Source organism: Penicillium robsamsonii (genome assembly GCF_028829455.1).
Source record: "Penicillium robsamsonii strain IBT 29466 chromosome Unknown utg000003l_segment0_segment0, whole genome shotgun sequence".
Lineage (NCBI taxonomy): Eukaryota > Fungi > Ascomycota > Eurotiomycetes > Eurotiales > Aspergillaceae > Penicillium > Penicillium robsamsonii.
This window is the reverse complement of record NW_026643221.1, coordinates 2,827,669-2,840,253: the sequence shown is the minus strand read 5'-3', so window position 1 is coordinate 2,840,253 and position 12,585 is coordinate 2,827,669. Positions and strand designations below refer to the sequence as shown.

At 50.5% G+C, this 12,585-nt stretch overlaps 6 protein-coding genes across 6 annotated transcripts; 2 read left to right on the top strand and 4 right to left on the bottom strand.

Moving 5' to 3' along the window:
• Window positions 1-72: 72 nt before the first annotated feature.
• Window positions 73-969, top strand: N7447_005792 (ankyrin repeat domain-containing protein; the record flags this gene model as incomplete). Its single annotated transcript, XM_057230054.1, has 1 exon — window positions 73-969. The coding sequence occupies one exon, from the start codon at window positions 73-75 to the stop codon at window positions 967-969; it is 897 nt and encodes a 298-aa protein (XP_057085144.1).
• Window positions 970-1,796: 827 nt separating this feature from the next.
• Window positions 1,797-3,602, bottom strand: N7447_005791 (isocitrate lyase 1; the record flags this gene model as incomplete). Its single annotated transcript, XM_057230053.1, has 4 exons — window positions 1,797-2,157; window positions 2,222-3,117; window positions 3,175-3,330; window positions 3,399-3,602. The coding sequence occupies 4 exons, from the start codon at window positions 3,600-3,602 to the stop codon at window positions 1,797-1,799; spliced, it is 1,617 nt and encodes a 538-aa protein (XP_057085143.1).
• A 2,072-nt stretch (window positions 3,603-5,674) lies between these two features.
• N7447_005790 (alpha,alpha-trehalase) lies at window positions 5,675-8,129 on the bottom strand (the record flags this gene model as incomplete). Its single annotated transcript, XM_057230052.1, has 5 exons — window positions 5,675-5,821; window positions 5,878-7,619; window positions 7,668-7,789; window positions 7,852-7,924; window positions 8,001-8,129. The coding sequence occupies 5 exons, from the start codon at window positions 8,127-8,129 to the stop codon at window positions 5,692-5,694; spliced, it is 2,196 nt and encodes a 731-aa protein (XP_057085142.1). The 3' UTR covers window positions 5,675-5,691.
• Window positions 8,130-8,809: 680 nt separating this feature from the next.
• N7447_005789 (short chain dehydrogenase/reductase family) lies at window positions 8,810-9,772 on the bottom strand (the record flags this gene model as incomplete). The annotated part of the gene is made up of 4 exons (XM_057230051.1): window positions 8,810-9,029; window positions 9,091-9,394; window positions 9,456-9,690; window positions 9,743-9,772. The coding sequence occupies 4 exons, from the start codon at window positions 9,770-9,772 to the stop codon at window positions 8,810-8,812; spliced, it is 789 nt and encodes a 262-aa protein (XP_057085141.1).
• A 321-nt stretch (window positions 9,773-10,093) lies between these two features.
• N7447_005788 (deubiquitinase OTU2) lies at window positions 10,094-11,062 on the top strand (the record flags this gene model as incomplete). Its single annotated transcript, XM_057230050.1, has 1 exon — window positions 10,094-11,062. The coding sequence occupies one exon, from the start codon at window positions 10,094-10,096 to the stop codon at window positions 11,060-11,062; it is 969 nt and encodes a 322-aa protein (XP_057085140.1).
• Window positions 11,063-11,187: 125 nt separating this feature from the next.
• Window positions 11,188-12,197, bottom strand: N7447_005787 (putative thiol methyltransferase; the record flags this gene model as incomplete). The annotated part of the gene is made up of 2 exons (XM_057230049.1): window positions 11,188-11,547; window positions 11,715-12,197. 2 exons carry the CDS (start codon window positions 12,195-12,197, stop codon window positions 11,188-11,190), a joined length of 843 nt encoding a protein of 280 aa, XP_057085139.1.
• Between the last annotated feature and the right edge of the window lie 388 nt (window positions 12,198-12,585).

Below are 12,585 nucleotides of genomic sequence, written 5' to 3'. Positions count from 1 at the left end.
TATTCGTTGAACAATCAAACAACAAAAACAATATATATAATCGCCGAGTGGCACCACAAAAGAAATCTCAAGATGCAGGAAAGTCGACCTTTATCAAACCGGCAATATCAACTAGATGAACCAGACGATGAGAGCAGATGGTCTCCTATTCAGCTTGCCGCCGCACAAGGGAATTTGTGCCAAGTACAGGGGCTCTTAGCCCAGCTAGTAGACCCTAATGAGCCGGCTAAAGGTTACTATGGGCAGACAGCCCTTCAGGCTGCCTCTAATAATGGACATCTTGCCGTGGTCGAGATGCTGTTAGTGGCAGGCGCAGACGTTAACGCTCCTGGGGGAAACAACGGCGGCAGATCAGCGGTAGTACTGGCCTCTGGGGCGGGCTATCTGAATATCGTCAGGCACTTAGTCTCTGCGGGTGCAGATATCCACTGCCCAGTCCACCCGTATATGGGCCGAACTGCCCTACAGGCTGCCGCCGAGGGGGGCCATATCGCGTTACTATGCTGGCTGCTTGAGCAAGGCGCAGATATTAACACGCCTGCCGCTAGGACTCTAGGCCTCACCGCGCTTCAAGCTGCCGCATTGAATGGTCATGCCGATATCGTGGAGATCCTCCTACACCGCAAAGCCTATGTAAATGCCCTCGCCGTAAGGTATCGTGGCTTTACGGCCCTTCAAGCCGCAGCTTTTGGAGGCCACCGCCTGATTGTTCGTCAACTGCTAGATGCAGGAGCCGATGTGAATGCTCAAGGCTCATATTATAATGGGTATACAGCGCTTTCGGCAGCGGCAGAATGCGGCCATGATGAGATTGTCCGGATGTTGCTCGATGCTGGCGCAGATGTCTCCCTCCCAACGGGAAATAAAAAGTGGACAGCGGCTCGGATTGCGATCTTCCGAGGGCAAAACGCCGTCACGCAAATTTTCGAACAGATTAAGCAGACGAGCACAGCTTTCCCTGATGTATAGTAACCCCAGGTGGGTTGAAAAACTCAGACGCGAAGAGAGAAGAGGGATCGAGCTATGTTTTTCATGTCTTTTTGGTGTCTTTTCCCCATGTCAATTTCTATAGCCAGAAGGTTGAAGACAGGTAGCCTCTGTAAAATGTGTACATAGCTACTCTGGACCGTGATCACTGTTGATCACTTGGTATCTAGTCACTAGGTCGTTCTGCTGGCTAGCTATGTACACATCACATGCATATATACATGGTCGCACCAGGACAGTGACAGCAGCGTACGATAACTTTTTCTCTGCAGCCCGCACCTCGAAACCTGGGTAGATTATTCATCTACAGCCATATCTTTAGACTTCTCTATGGTGATACCTAGGCCAGGCTCTATTATGCCGGTGTTGTGTGAAATGAAAGGTCCATATGCATCTTGGAAGACAGAGAGCGTATTGGGCTACTATATAGAAAAGAGAATAGGTTGGCAGCGTTGCTTACACTAACTACCATCATTATAACTAGTCGATATAATTTTAACATCACAGTTACTGTTTACGAACTTAGCATTATGGAGCTATTCTATAGGCTTCCATCTACAAATTCACCAGAATACCTTCAAAAAATCACATTCATTCAAGGCAAGAATCAATCATGCTATGATTTCCAAAATGCAAAATAAATCGACCCACTCATCTAACAGGAGAGCAAGATCGACAGGGAATCAAATCAAGACTGCATAGAAAAAGGAAAACGCCCCAATCAACATATGTAAAACAAGACATCAAGCACATATATAGCGATAGACAGCCAAGACCATCAGGGTATCAACATGAGCCGCCACCATAAATCAGTTCTTGAACTGATCCTCGGTCACACCTTTACCCATAGCAGCAGTACTGCTCACACCACCAGAAACCATCTTCAGCAGGTTATCAACATAGTTGGCACCACTCCACTTCTGGTGAGTGACAACGTCAACGCCCTGCTCCATCTCAGGCTCCTGAACGAGCTCGCCGTAGGCGCGCATGCCGTTCTGTGAGTACGCCTTGGCGAACTGGTGCGAGATAAGCGCGGTCGTGTGCAATCCAGCCAGGGTGATGAATTGCCACGAGTAGCCGAGTGCGCCGAGACGCTTGATGTAAGTCTCCTGCTCCTCGCGGGGCATGGCCTTCTTCCAGTTGAAGGAGGGTGAGAGGTTGTAGGCGAGTCTAGTGGGGTTTGTTAGTTGAGGTTCTAGTATGACGGAAAACTCAAAAGGTAGAAGGAACTTACTTTTGCTCGGGCCATACGGCATGCACGCCGTCGGCGAATTCCTTGGCCTGGTTGTAGTCGGGCAGCTTGCTCTCCATCCAGATGAGATCGGCGAAGGGCGCGTATGCGATGGCGCGGTTGACGGCGCACTGAGTACCGCCCTGGTAGCGGTAGAAACCCTCGCGGGTACGGGGAGAATCCCAGTTCCAGAAGATGTCGACGCCGGTGAGGCTCTTGGCGATGGCGCGGGATTCGGTGTTGCTTTTTCCCTTCGAGGCAGTGAGGTACTGGTCGATGAGGCTCTTCTTGTTGGCGTGGGAGCCGGCGTTGATAGTGTCGATGACGGCTTCGTTGAAGAGCTTGAGACCGGCCTTGCTGGTCCATTCGTCCTCAATCGCCTGCAGCTGGGCGCCGTTCTTGCCAGCCTGCTCAGCGGCAAACATCAGATCGTTGAGAGGCTGGATGGTTGAGTTTGTGGAGCCCACGATGAAGGCGTGGTCGCGGTGGTCGATGGTAGATGTGATGAGGGTGGCGGCTTCAGAGTCGGTACGGGCAATGGCCAGGAGGTCGGAGCCCATGATATCAGCCTGGGCACGGATGGCAACCAGGCGGTTGATGTGCTCGCTGATGGGAACGAGGACCTTGCCGGCCATGTGGCCGCACTTCTTTGTGCCGGGGGCCTGATCTTCAATGTGGATTCCGGCAGCACCACGCTCGACAAACAGTTTGGTCAGCTTCATGACAGCGGTCAGACCACCGTGTCCAGTGTCGGCATCGGCGATAATGGGACGGAGGTAGTCGACGTTGGCGACCTTTCCTCGCTGGCCCGCGGGGGTGGTAACGCGCTCCTCGCGCTGTTTACGGTCATGGAAGAGCTGTGCCATGAACAGCTGGTTGACCTTGCGAGGCACAGTGTCCTATAGAGAACTTGTAAGTATACTCCAACTTTAATCTCGCCAGTATATTCAACGTACCATGGGGTAATCGGCCAGATCGGGGGAGGGCTCGTCGGTTGACGAAGCGGTAGACGAGCTCTGCCAGCCAGAGACGTAAATAGTATCGAGGAACTTGCACATTTGAGTGATCATGGTAGGCTCAAGACATCCATAGGTGTAGCTGGCCTGCTTGTTCTGTTCGTGAAGTGTATAGTTAGTATCTATAGAATTGCGGACGGTCGATATTTCTCAGCTAAACTTACCTGGAAGTTTGACTCCACAATACCCCAGAGCTTCTTAGCTTGCACATTGGATGGGTAGTCGATCTTCAGGTTACCACGCTTGGCCACAATCTGCTCGGCTGTGAACGGCCGCTTGGTGTAGCGCCACCGAGAGTCCTTCCACCAGTTCTGAACGGCCTGAACGTCCGCCGCGAACTGGCGGTCCTCATCTTCGTGGAGACCCATGACTTTTGATATAATACAGAAAAAGGGACAAATATAGTCAGATAGTATATTCAGGCGTGCAGGAAGTGTCACGTCTGTTCAATGCTAGTCCCAGTATAGAAGAAAGAAAAGGATATAGAGGCAAGGGAGGAAAAGCGAAGCTATAATAAAAAGAAGAATCCGATCACAAGCCAGAGAAAGCCGGGGTACTTATTAAACATTCAAATGCGTCACAGTCGGTAAACGCTCGGCTCACCGGGAGCCACCTCCAATGCCTAGGTACTACAGGGCTCTTCTCATTCAGACTCACTCAGGTTCGACCAATGCACGGGCAAAGCGTTCCGAAAGGCGGAAGGCGGGTACAACTGATCTCGGAACAGAGGATCCAGGCTCTGATGATCCTCGGTCTAATGGGACACCCCTTTGCCACTGCTGACTTCGCCAAATGTTTCATTGGTGTCACAATAATCGGCATCTCACTGGAATGTAGAGAGAATTTCATTCCAGGTGTTTTTCCCTCTTCTTTTTCTTTGATTGTTCAAGTTGATGTGAGATGTTTAATGTTCGTTGAATAGAACTAACTGGATGACGTCTAAGAACACATGCCATTACTGTGGCAATACGAGATATCCCGTACGGTAATTTTCACGTGCATCACGTTCGGAGGTTCATCAGCTAGGAATAGTCTCAAATAGACTACAAAATCTACGTAATGCATACCTACCACTCCGTATATATGCTGCAGTCTAACCAATTCGGAAAGTCATTGTCATTTCGGAGAGAAACACTGTTCAGAAACAATGTGTGCCTGGGTCATCTTTGCCGTTCTGTCATGCCCCGGTATTCGACCGGTCTCCACCAGGCAAATCCTTGAGATCCTTGCATTAGGCGTTTCTACCATAATGTAATTTATTCGGGGATTTTCGGGGTTTATGTCTTGTGTTTTTCTATCTACTAATGCTATGCTATACGCATAGACGTAGCTCTCAGTTGTAATCGAAACAAGCTGCACACTTCTCTCGGTAATCTTCACTATATTGTACGCTGTCCATCTATGCGGATACATATACTACCACATCCCAGCACCTACACGAAATCAGACCGGAAGTAATGACACTTCCAAATGACCTGCACATGCATCTATCCAATAGCAAGAGATCCACCCTGGTGATCGAAGAAAAAATGACTCAAAACCGCCCTACAAGTTGGACCTCGGCACAACTGAGCTCTTGCCAACCTGGGAAACTAACCGCACGCAGCGCCGATAAGGCTAGATCAACTACGGAGTATATAATAAAAATATAGTCTGGAACATATGAACATGAAACAAGGTATCTTTGAATTCTGTGTAAGATACAAACATCCTGGTACCGTACTCCGTACTTCTTATAATCCGAATCGCGTGCTTTCAACTTTGGAAAGTTCCATGGATGAATATTGGATATCAGATAACCTTAGACATGCTTAACGAGACAACCTTGGAACACCGCCCACATACCTAAACAAATACTCGAACAAAAAGAATGCTAGATGACCTCAAAACAAGTGCATACACCCATACCCCAGTTCCTCAGCCACAAGAGGCCACGAGAACAACCTCGGGAAAACAAGGGAACCCCCCACCCGTCATATTATCGATCTCCTGCGGAGAGCACTACCATGACGCCTTCGGGATCTCTGACGGTGTTTTCTCGGTCGGGGACGTGTTGCTCTGCCGAGGCATCCACCGGCTTATTTTCGATCTGGTTCGGGTTGTGGTTCTGGGGTTTACCCCAGCCAGTCAAGCTCCTTTGGCGGGGTCATCACTTCCACTGTGCAGGGTTCTCATATCATAGACCATAGCATGCACGAAGCATACATCTGCCGGCATATACGAGGATACAAGTTGGCGTCCATTCTTGCTTATTTTAACGATATTCTTTTAGCAAAGGGGAAAAGACTGAGAGTCAAATTGTAACCGAAAAACCAACGCTAGACAGTAAACACTGCCTGATGTCCATAATCCAATATCTTGCTCACTTCTACCATGCATTTTCTTTTCTCGTCCTCACTGCTCACGACCACACATCCTGTGCAATAATCTTGACTGTAGCAGCAACATAAAATTCAATCAATATGCGTCCTGAGCAACGACTGCCTTATGGTAGGTCTCATAGGGAGTGATAGTTCCCAACGAGCGTCTCATGTGGGCATTGAGAATCTCCAGCCCGTAAACATAACTGGCATTCACCCAGCCGAATCTGTAATCGAATTAGCATCCAAGTTATCCACATTTGGGAAAAGAGCGAGAACATACCCTTCACGCGGAGCGCCCTTGAAGTCCGTGCCCTGATTGCCATACTCGGCGTCGACCCGGTGCGGATCAATAGGACGAGTGACATCATACTTCTCCACGACAACGCCGTTGAAGTCGACAAACGCCTTGGTGATCATATAAACCCACTTGTACGCCAACCGCTCCGCATCCTCCTGGTAGCCGTAGCGGAGGAAGGCTGTCCAGGCAAGCATCTGCTGCGGTGCCCAGCCATATGGGTAATCCCACTGTCGGTTGGGACGCTCTAAGCCCACCGCGCCCCGCGACTCTTCAGTTCCAGAGACCAAGCCGCCGAACGCCTCGAAGCGGGGCAGGGCCTTTTCGACCATTACAGCTGCTTGCGCAGGGGACGCGAGACCAGCCCACATTGCCCAGAAGGTCGTAGCGGTTTCGTATTCTGTACGCTCCTTCTTGACTGTGTCGTAGTCGAAGTACATGCCCTTCTCAGGGTTCCAGAGGAGCTGGTCCATGCGCTGCTTGCGCTTGCGCGCACGCCGGTCCCAGACTGCAGAGGACTCGGTCTCGATGTTCTGGGTTTGGGGTGTGCGGAACTCTGCTGGGATGGGGAGCTTGTCGTTGAAGTGAACACGGATGATCCGTGCGATGTCGACTTCATATTTGTACAGCAGGGAGTTGAGGTCGACTGTAGCGAGGTTTCCACACACGCCCTCCAAGCGGTAGCTGGTGTCGTGGCCGGACTCGCGGACGGCTCGGTCATGCATGAAGTACTCATCGAGTTTGGGCTCGGCTATAGCCCTAGAGTTGTATGCCTTGACAAATTCATCGAAGGCCATTCCGTGCTTCTTGGCGTATGGGTTGAGAATGTGCACGAAGTGAGAGGGCTCAGTCTCTGGGGGAACGCCCCAGCCTTCGGGGCGATACCTTGACAGACCAGACACTGGATCGAGGCGAGGCGCGGCCACCCAGACGCTGTTATACTCCTTGATGGCAGCGAGAACAGCATTGCGTAGGAACTCCTTTGAATCGGGCTCGGTTTTGATTCTTTCATAAACACGCAGTGCCATGTCGGTTAGGAAGGGCGGCTGCGAGCGAGTGAGGTAGTAAGATCGATTTGCGTTGAGGATCTTGCCGTAGTGCTTGATCTCGAAACAGAAATTGATTACCATGCCCTTGGCGAGATCAACACGATCGCTGACGAGCAGTCCCAAAGACTCCATGTAGCTATCCCAGCCGTACAGCTCGTTGAAACGACCACCCGGCACCACGAACGGCACGCCGACTAGGTCAGTCTTCATCGTCGTTTCGTTGAGCTTCTCCTCCATCGCCAGTGCAAGGAGGCCAGGCTTGTCGTTGAGTTCCATCACATAATCGGGTGTGATTACAGCCGGTAGCATCTGCACATCAAGGCGCAGCTCGGGGTGTTCTTTCGCAATCCGCTCATAGTATTCGAACTGCGCTGGAGCACCCGGCGGGATATAGATACGAGGCCGCGGATCCGCAGTCCAATCCTTAGGGTCTCGACCTGCTACTTCAATGTTGGAGCCATCGATACGCCTTGTGAGGGCCTTCCAAAAGGAGTTCTTGATCAGACGAGAGAGCCGCGCTACTGGATTTTCGCTCAGTCGTGCTTCATCAAGGACAATGTGCTTGCGACCGTAGTCTTTGGCAATTGTAAGTTCTTGGAGGAGGTTGGAGAGCATGTATGTGCCCCGTACATCAACTCGTTTATGTCCAGATGATGCTGCAGTCCCGACCGAGATTACCTACAACGATTAGCAGTCGTCCTTAGTGTTTAACACCATCAAGCATACCTTAGGTCCCAAGTCCTCGATGGTGATCTGCATATTCTGATCCGTATCCTCCTGCTTCAATAGAGCTGCAAGAGTCTCGTCCACCTCGATAAGGAATTTCCGAGGTTGTCCTGATGCCTCATCTGTTCCATTGCTGTCAGCTCTTGCACTGAGCCCATATCCAACATATTTGTAATAAGCATACCATGACTGCCGCGTCGAGATGGCAAGGTTCCAAAGAATTGATTGATGTCTTCGCGGCTGTAGTCGCTCAGGCCCTGTAAGATCCCAGTCAAAAATAAGCTTGCTGTGCCTTCTACCGCGGGGTACCGCCCAAGCGTGATGGCTGCTTACCACTGAGAATGCACGTCTTCTCGACTTGAGTGCATTTAGATTATCCTCCTTGCCATAGTAGACGTCTGGATTAGAGAAAGGGTCGTTGGAGCTGGAACCAGAACGTGTACGCCCATCTGGCGAGCTCATGATCTGTGTGGCGGAAGAAGAAGAGAGGGCACAATCTGAAATTGAATTGTGCGTTACGCAAGGATGCGTCCACACCGACTATTCCCGGTAGTCAATAAACTTAAAGCGGCGAGTACAGGCTCTCCAATGGGCCTGATATAGTATGATGACCTGGGCAATTTGTACTCCAATGGTACTCGCGATCTGATCAGAAAAGTCAGGGGATCTTTGTCCGATGGTTAAGAAAGTCTCGGATTCAAGTGATAGGTTGAAGCTTTGAAATAGATGTCAGATGGTAGTGGTAGAGAAATTGATGCAGCAAGATGTTATGAACCTGGCCAAGGTGGAAAGGGAATGACGGCATTCACATTGATGATGTCGCCGCTCCACTTATGTTGCCGCTCCAGAGCTGATAAGCCCTGAGATAACAACTTTAGAAACAATTCGAAGGCCCGGAGATGCGATGTATGAAAAATAGAAAAAACAAATATAAATACAGCATATCTTTTCTACAAGTAGTCCGAGGATGACTCAAAATAAGTCTGCTTGCGGCCTGGACCAATATGGCAACCAGCCATTTATTGGAATGTGGGGGATTCTGTCCCGCTTCTAGTTCCATCTAACAAAGGGAAATAAATAATGCTTGTGCTGATACAACTATTTATAGACCATACCCAAAGCAACACTATTCATTCAAATGCTCACAACTTGGCGGAGATGGCGCTTCCACCGTCGACTGTGATCGTCGCGCCGTTCACAAATGCACCTGCACGGCTACTCAAGAACAAGCAAGCCCCGGCCACATCCTGTGGGGTTCCAATGCGACCCAGAGGCACACCGGCCCTAATAACATCACCGAAGGACTCTAGGGTAGCGGCCATCATCTTACTTTCGAAAGGACCACAAGCCAAGGTATTAGAGCTGCAAACCGAATCAGTCTCCCATATATCAAATAAAAACGAGGCACAGCAGATATACTTACGTTACGTTTCGCTTGCCTAGATGGTTGGCAAGAACCCGGCTCAAGTGGTGCAAACCGGCCTTGCTGGAACTGTATGCGAATGTCTCGAGCGAGGGAACACGGAGTCCATCAATGCTACCAATATTGATAATGCGAGAAGGATCCTCCGATGTAGCCGCCTTCTCCAGGAGAGGTGTGACGAGCTGGGTCAGGTCGAAGACTCGGTGGAGGTTGAGGGTAAGGACTCGTGTGAAGGCCTCGGAGGGGTATTCATCATAGGGAGCGCCCCAGTTCGATCCGGAGTTGTTGACGAGGACGTGGAGCTCTAGAAAAAGAAGACATGTTGTTAGAAATGATATAATTGTCTATTTGATGTGAAGCCTTACTGCCTTCGCGCTTGCTCAATTCCTCAGCCAGCTTCTTCACGTCCTCAAGCTTATAGAAATTGGCTGGAATGGCGTGGGCTTTGCCCTTGCCCAGGGCGTTGAGCTCCTTGGCTGCTTGCTCGCATGCCTTTGCATCACGGGATGAAATGTAGACGGTGGCACCGTTTGCGACATAGCCCTCTGAGATCATGCGACCGATGCCTTTGGCTCCACCGGTGACCAGCACTACTTTACCCTGCGGGCGTGTTAGAATGGTCGGAGAGAGGTAGAGTACACAACGATCTAACCTTGACATTGAAAAGACTTGCGGAATCCATTGTAAAATTGTGATTTAGACTTGATACACCAGAAAGTTCAAATACTTTTAAGAAGCTGCCTTTGTTACATCCCTCGTAGCTCTCCCCGTTGCACCTCATACCCGAGGCTGAGATTACTTGATAGCCCAGCCGAGGCACACGGATCTGGAATATCTTTGCACCGAAGAATATGCACTAGTCCTCTTTAAGGCTCAACATAGGGCTGTATTGTCAGGGTTTTGCGGGGTCTCTGCCCAGGTGGTGTTTTGGCTGTTTTCGTTCATAGTATATACCTCCATTACAATAGATTGTTGATTTTCGTTTTCGCCTCGTTATTTCACGATGGAGGACCTTCTGTCAAAACACCGCAAAGAGCAAAAAGATCTCCAAGGGCGGATCACGCAAAAGAAAAAGTCCGCCACCAAGAAAACCCGCAAAGGAGTCAACGATGAATGCGAACGATTGCAGCGCGATCTGTCTGAGAAACAGCAGGCTGAGGTTGCACAATTAAATGGAGACCCGGCTGAAGGGCTCGAAGACCTCAGTCTGGAAGATGATCAACCAGCAGAGGACGAAGATTCGAAACAAGCCCAACCCACCGAGAAGCCACAAGAAGCAGAACCAACAGCCGAACCCACCCCGGAGTCTTCCTCTGCACCCAACTCCAAAAAGCCAAATCGCCAAAAAGCCCGCCTCGCGCGGCGTGCAGCTGAGCAAGCCGCCCAATCAGCGGCCGCAGCAGAAGAAGCTGCGACGCAAACAAACTACAGAGGCAATGAGCAGGAGGTAATGGATGCTGTATTCAAGAAACTGGGCCTGAAGGAAGTCGAAGTGACTCCAGATGGGCACTGTCTTTACTCAGCAGTCGCCAAACAGCTGGACGAGTCCGGACTCGGCTTGCGGCCGGACCCAAGCCGAATCGTCCTCCAGCCCTCGACACAATCACGCATCGACACAGTCGCCTCTCCACAACACGACGGTTACCGAGCTGTTCGAGCTGTGACGGCAGATTTTATTATGGAACATAAAGAGGACTTTGAGGCATTCATGGAAGAGCCCCTAGAGTCATATACTCGGAAGATCAAGCTGACTGCCGAGTGGGGAGGACAGTTGGAGCTGCAGGCGATTGCCCGAGCATACGGTGTGGAAATCAACATTGTACAGAAGGATGGGCGGATGGAGAAAATCGAGTCCGGTGACAGCGACAGCTTGGACGAGGAGGAGAAGCGCAAACGCGTTATCTGGCTCGCTTACTACCGTCACACCTACGGACTCGGCGAACACTACAATGCCCTTGTGAAGAAGTCCTAGGCTACTCAGATCAACGCAAGCTCATTTCTGCCTCGACCTTTCCAGTCAAGGCCAAATTGTGCAATTGCAGATCTATTTTTGTCTAGGGTTTTTTTTGCTAGGTGCTTTTTAGCTTTTCGGCAGATCTAGTTACGACGACGCCAGATCGAGACTCGGTCATGAATCACCCCGTTCTCGCCCTGACCTACCTCGTGCGTGCGCTCTGGCGTCCAATATGCCACTCTTTCCAGGCCGGCTTTGCTCGGCGCCCGCAGAGGTTCGTGCTTAACGACACCCTTGGCGTCGTAGGGTACCTCTTCACCGGGGTGGCTCAGGTGTGCCACGTACGCTTCTGACGGGGAAGCAAATGGGGGCCCTGTGGCTTGGGGATCCTTGTGACGGGGGAACTCGAGGCAGATCAAGTTGCCCGTTGGCGAAGAGGCCAGAAGCTGGGTTTGTCGGAGCGCCCATTTGGGTCGCATTGACGGGTCCAGAGCACAGAAGAACTGCATGATAGTTAGCGTGAGAACAGTGAACATAGAAACTTGAGATATAGACAAATTCAGATACAGCATTCATGTTGTCACATCACGTGTCTGTATTTCCACATTGCGATGAATTTCACAACGTAGACAGACAAGCAGAAACACTAGAAACAAAAAGGAATCCATACCGTGTAATCATAGATAATATCAAATCCATTCAACGGGACACCAATCTTCTGCAACCAAGCATCATCAAAAAAGTCCCCTTGAATCCAAGTAACCTTTCCCGCGCCGATAGTCTCATCCCGGACGCGATACCAATTGGCATTATCGTTCTCCTCCTTCTTGCAAGCCTCAACCGCAGCTGCGCTATACTCGAGACCATAGGCATCGTAGCCAAAACTTGCCAGTAAGAGGACATCCACACCTCGTCCGCAGCCGGGAACGAGAGCCTTCCGCCTGTACGACTGGCCCTGTGCATCGGTTACGACAGGCGCGCCAATTGTTGGGCGCTGCTTGACAAGGGTGTCTTCCAGGGCGGGATTGGGGAATCCCCGGTCCCAGGGCAGATTATCGCCCTTGTCCCAGAGGGAAGCCCAGCCATCGACGTATTTGTCGCCCTTGTATTGGGCGAGGTGGGCCTGTATGGCCTTTGGGTTGATGTTGGCCATTGGGATGGTTATATTGCTTTCCTTGATATGGGGTTCACGTGGTGGTTAATTATTCGAAATGGATGCAGTCAAGTTCACCGTCTTTATGCCATGTTCACGGGGATCCATTCCAGATCTACCGGGCTTATTAATCACCTCCTTGCAGTGAGGTCCACTTGAGTTGAGGGCATGATCAGGTGGCGTATAAATAAAGATGTTTCTGGATTGTTCGAATTACACTATTGTCAAGACAGATATAATTGTCAAGTCTACCACCACACTGGATCTGTCAGTACAATCGCCGCAGTCCCACTACCACCTACCACAGTGTGGTATATCGGTAGCTGGAACACCTGATAGGTGGACCTGATAGAGGACTCTGGGGTCTTTCTTGAGACAGTTCGCCAAG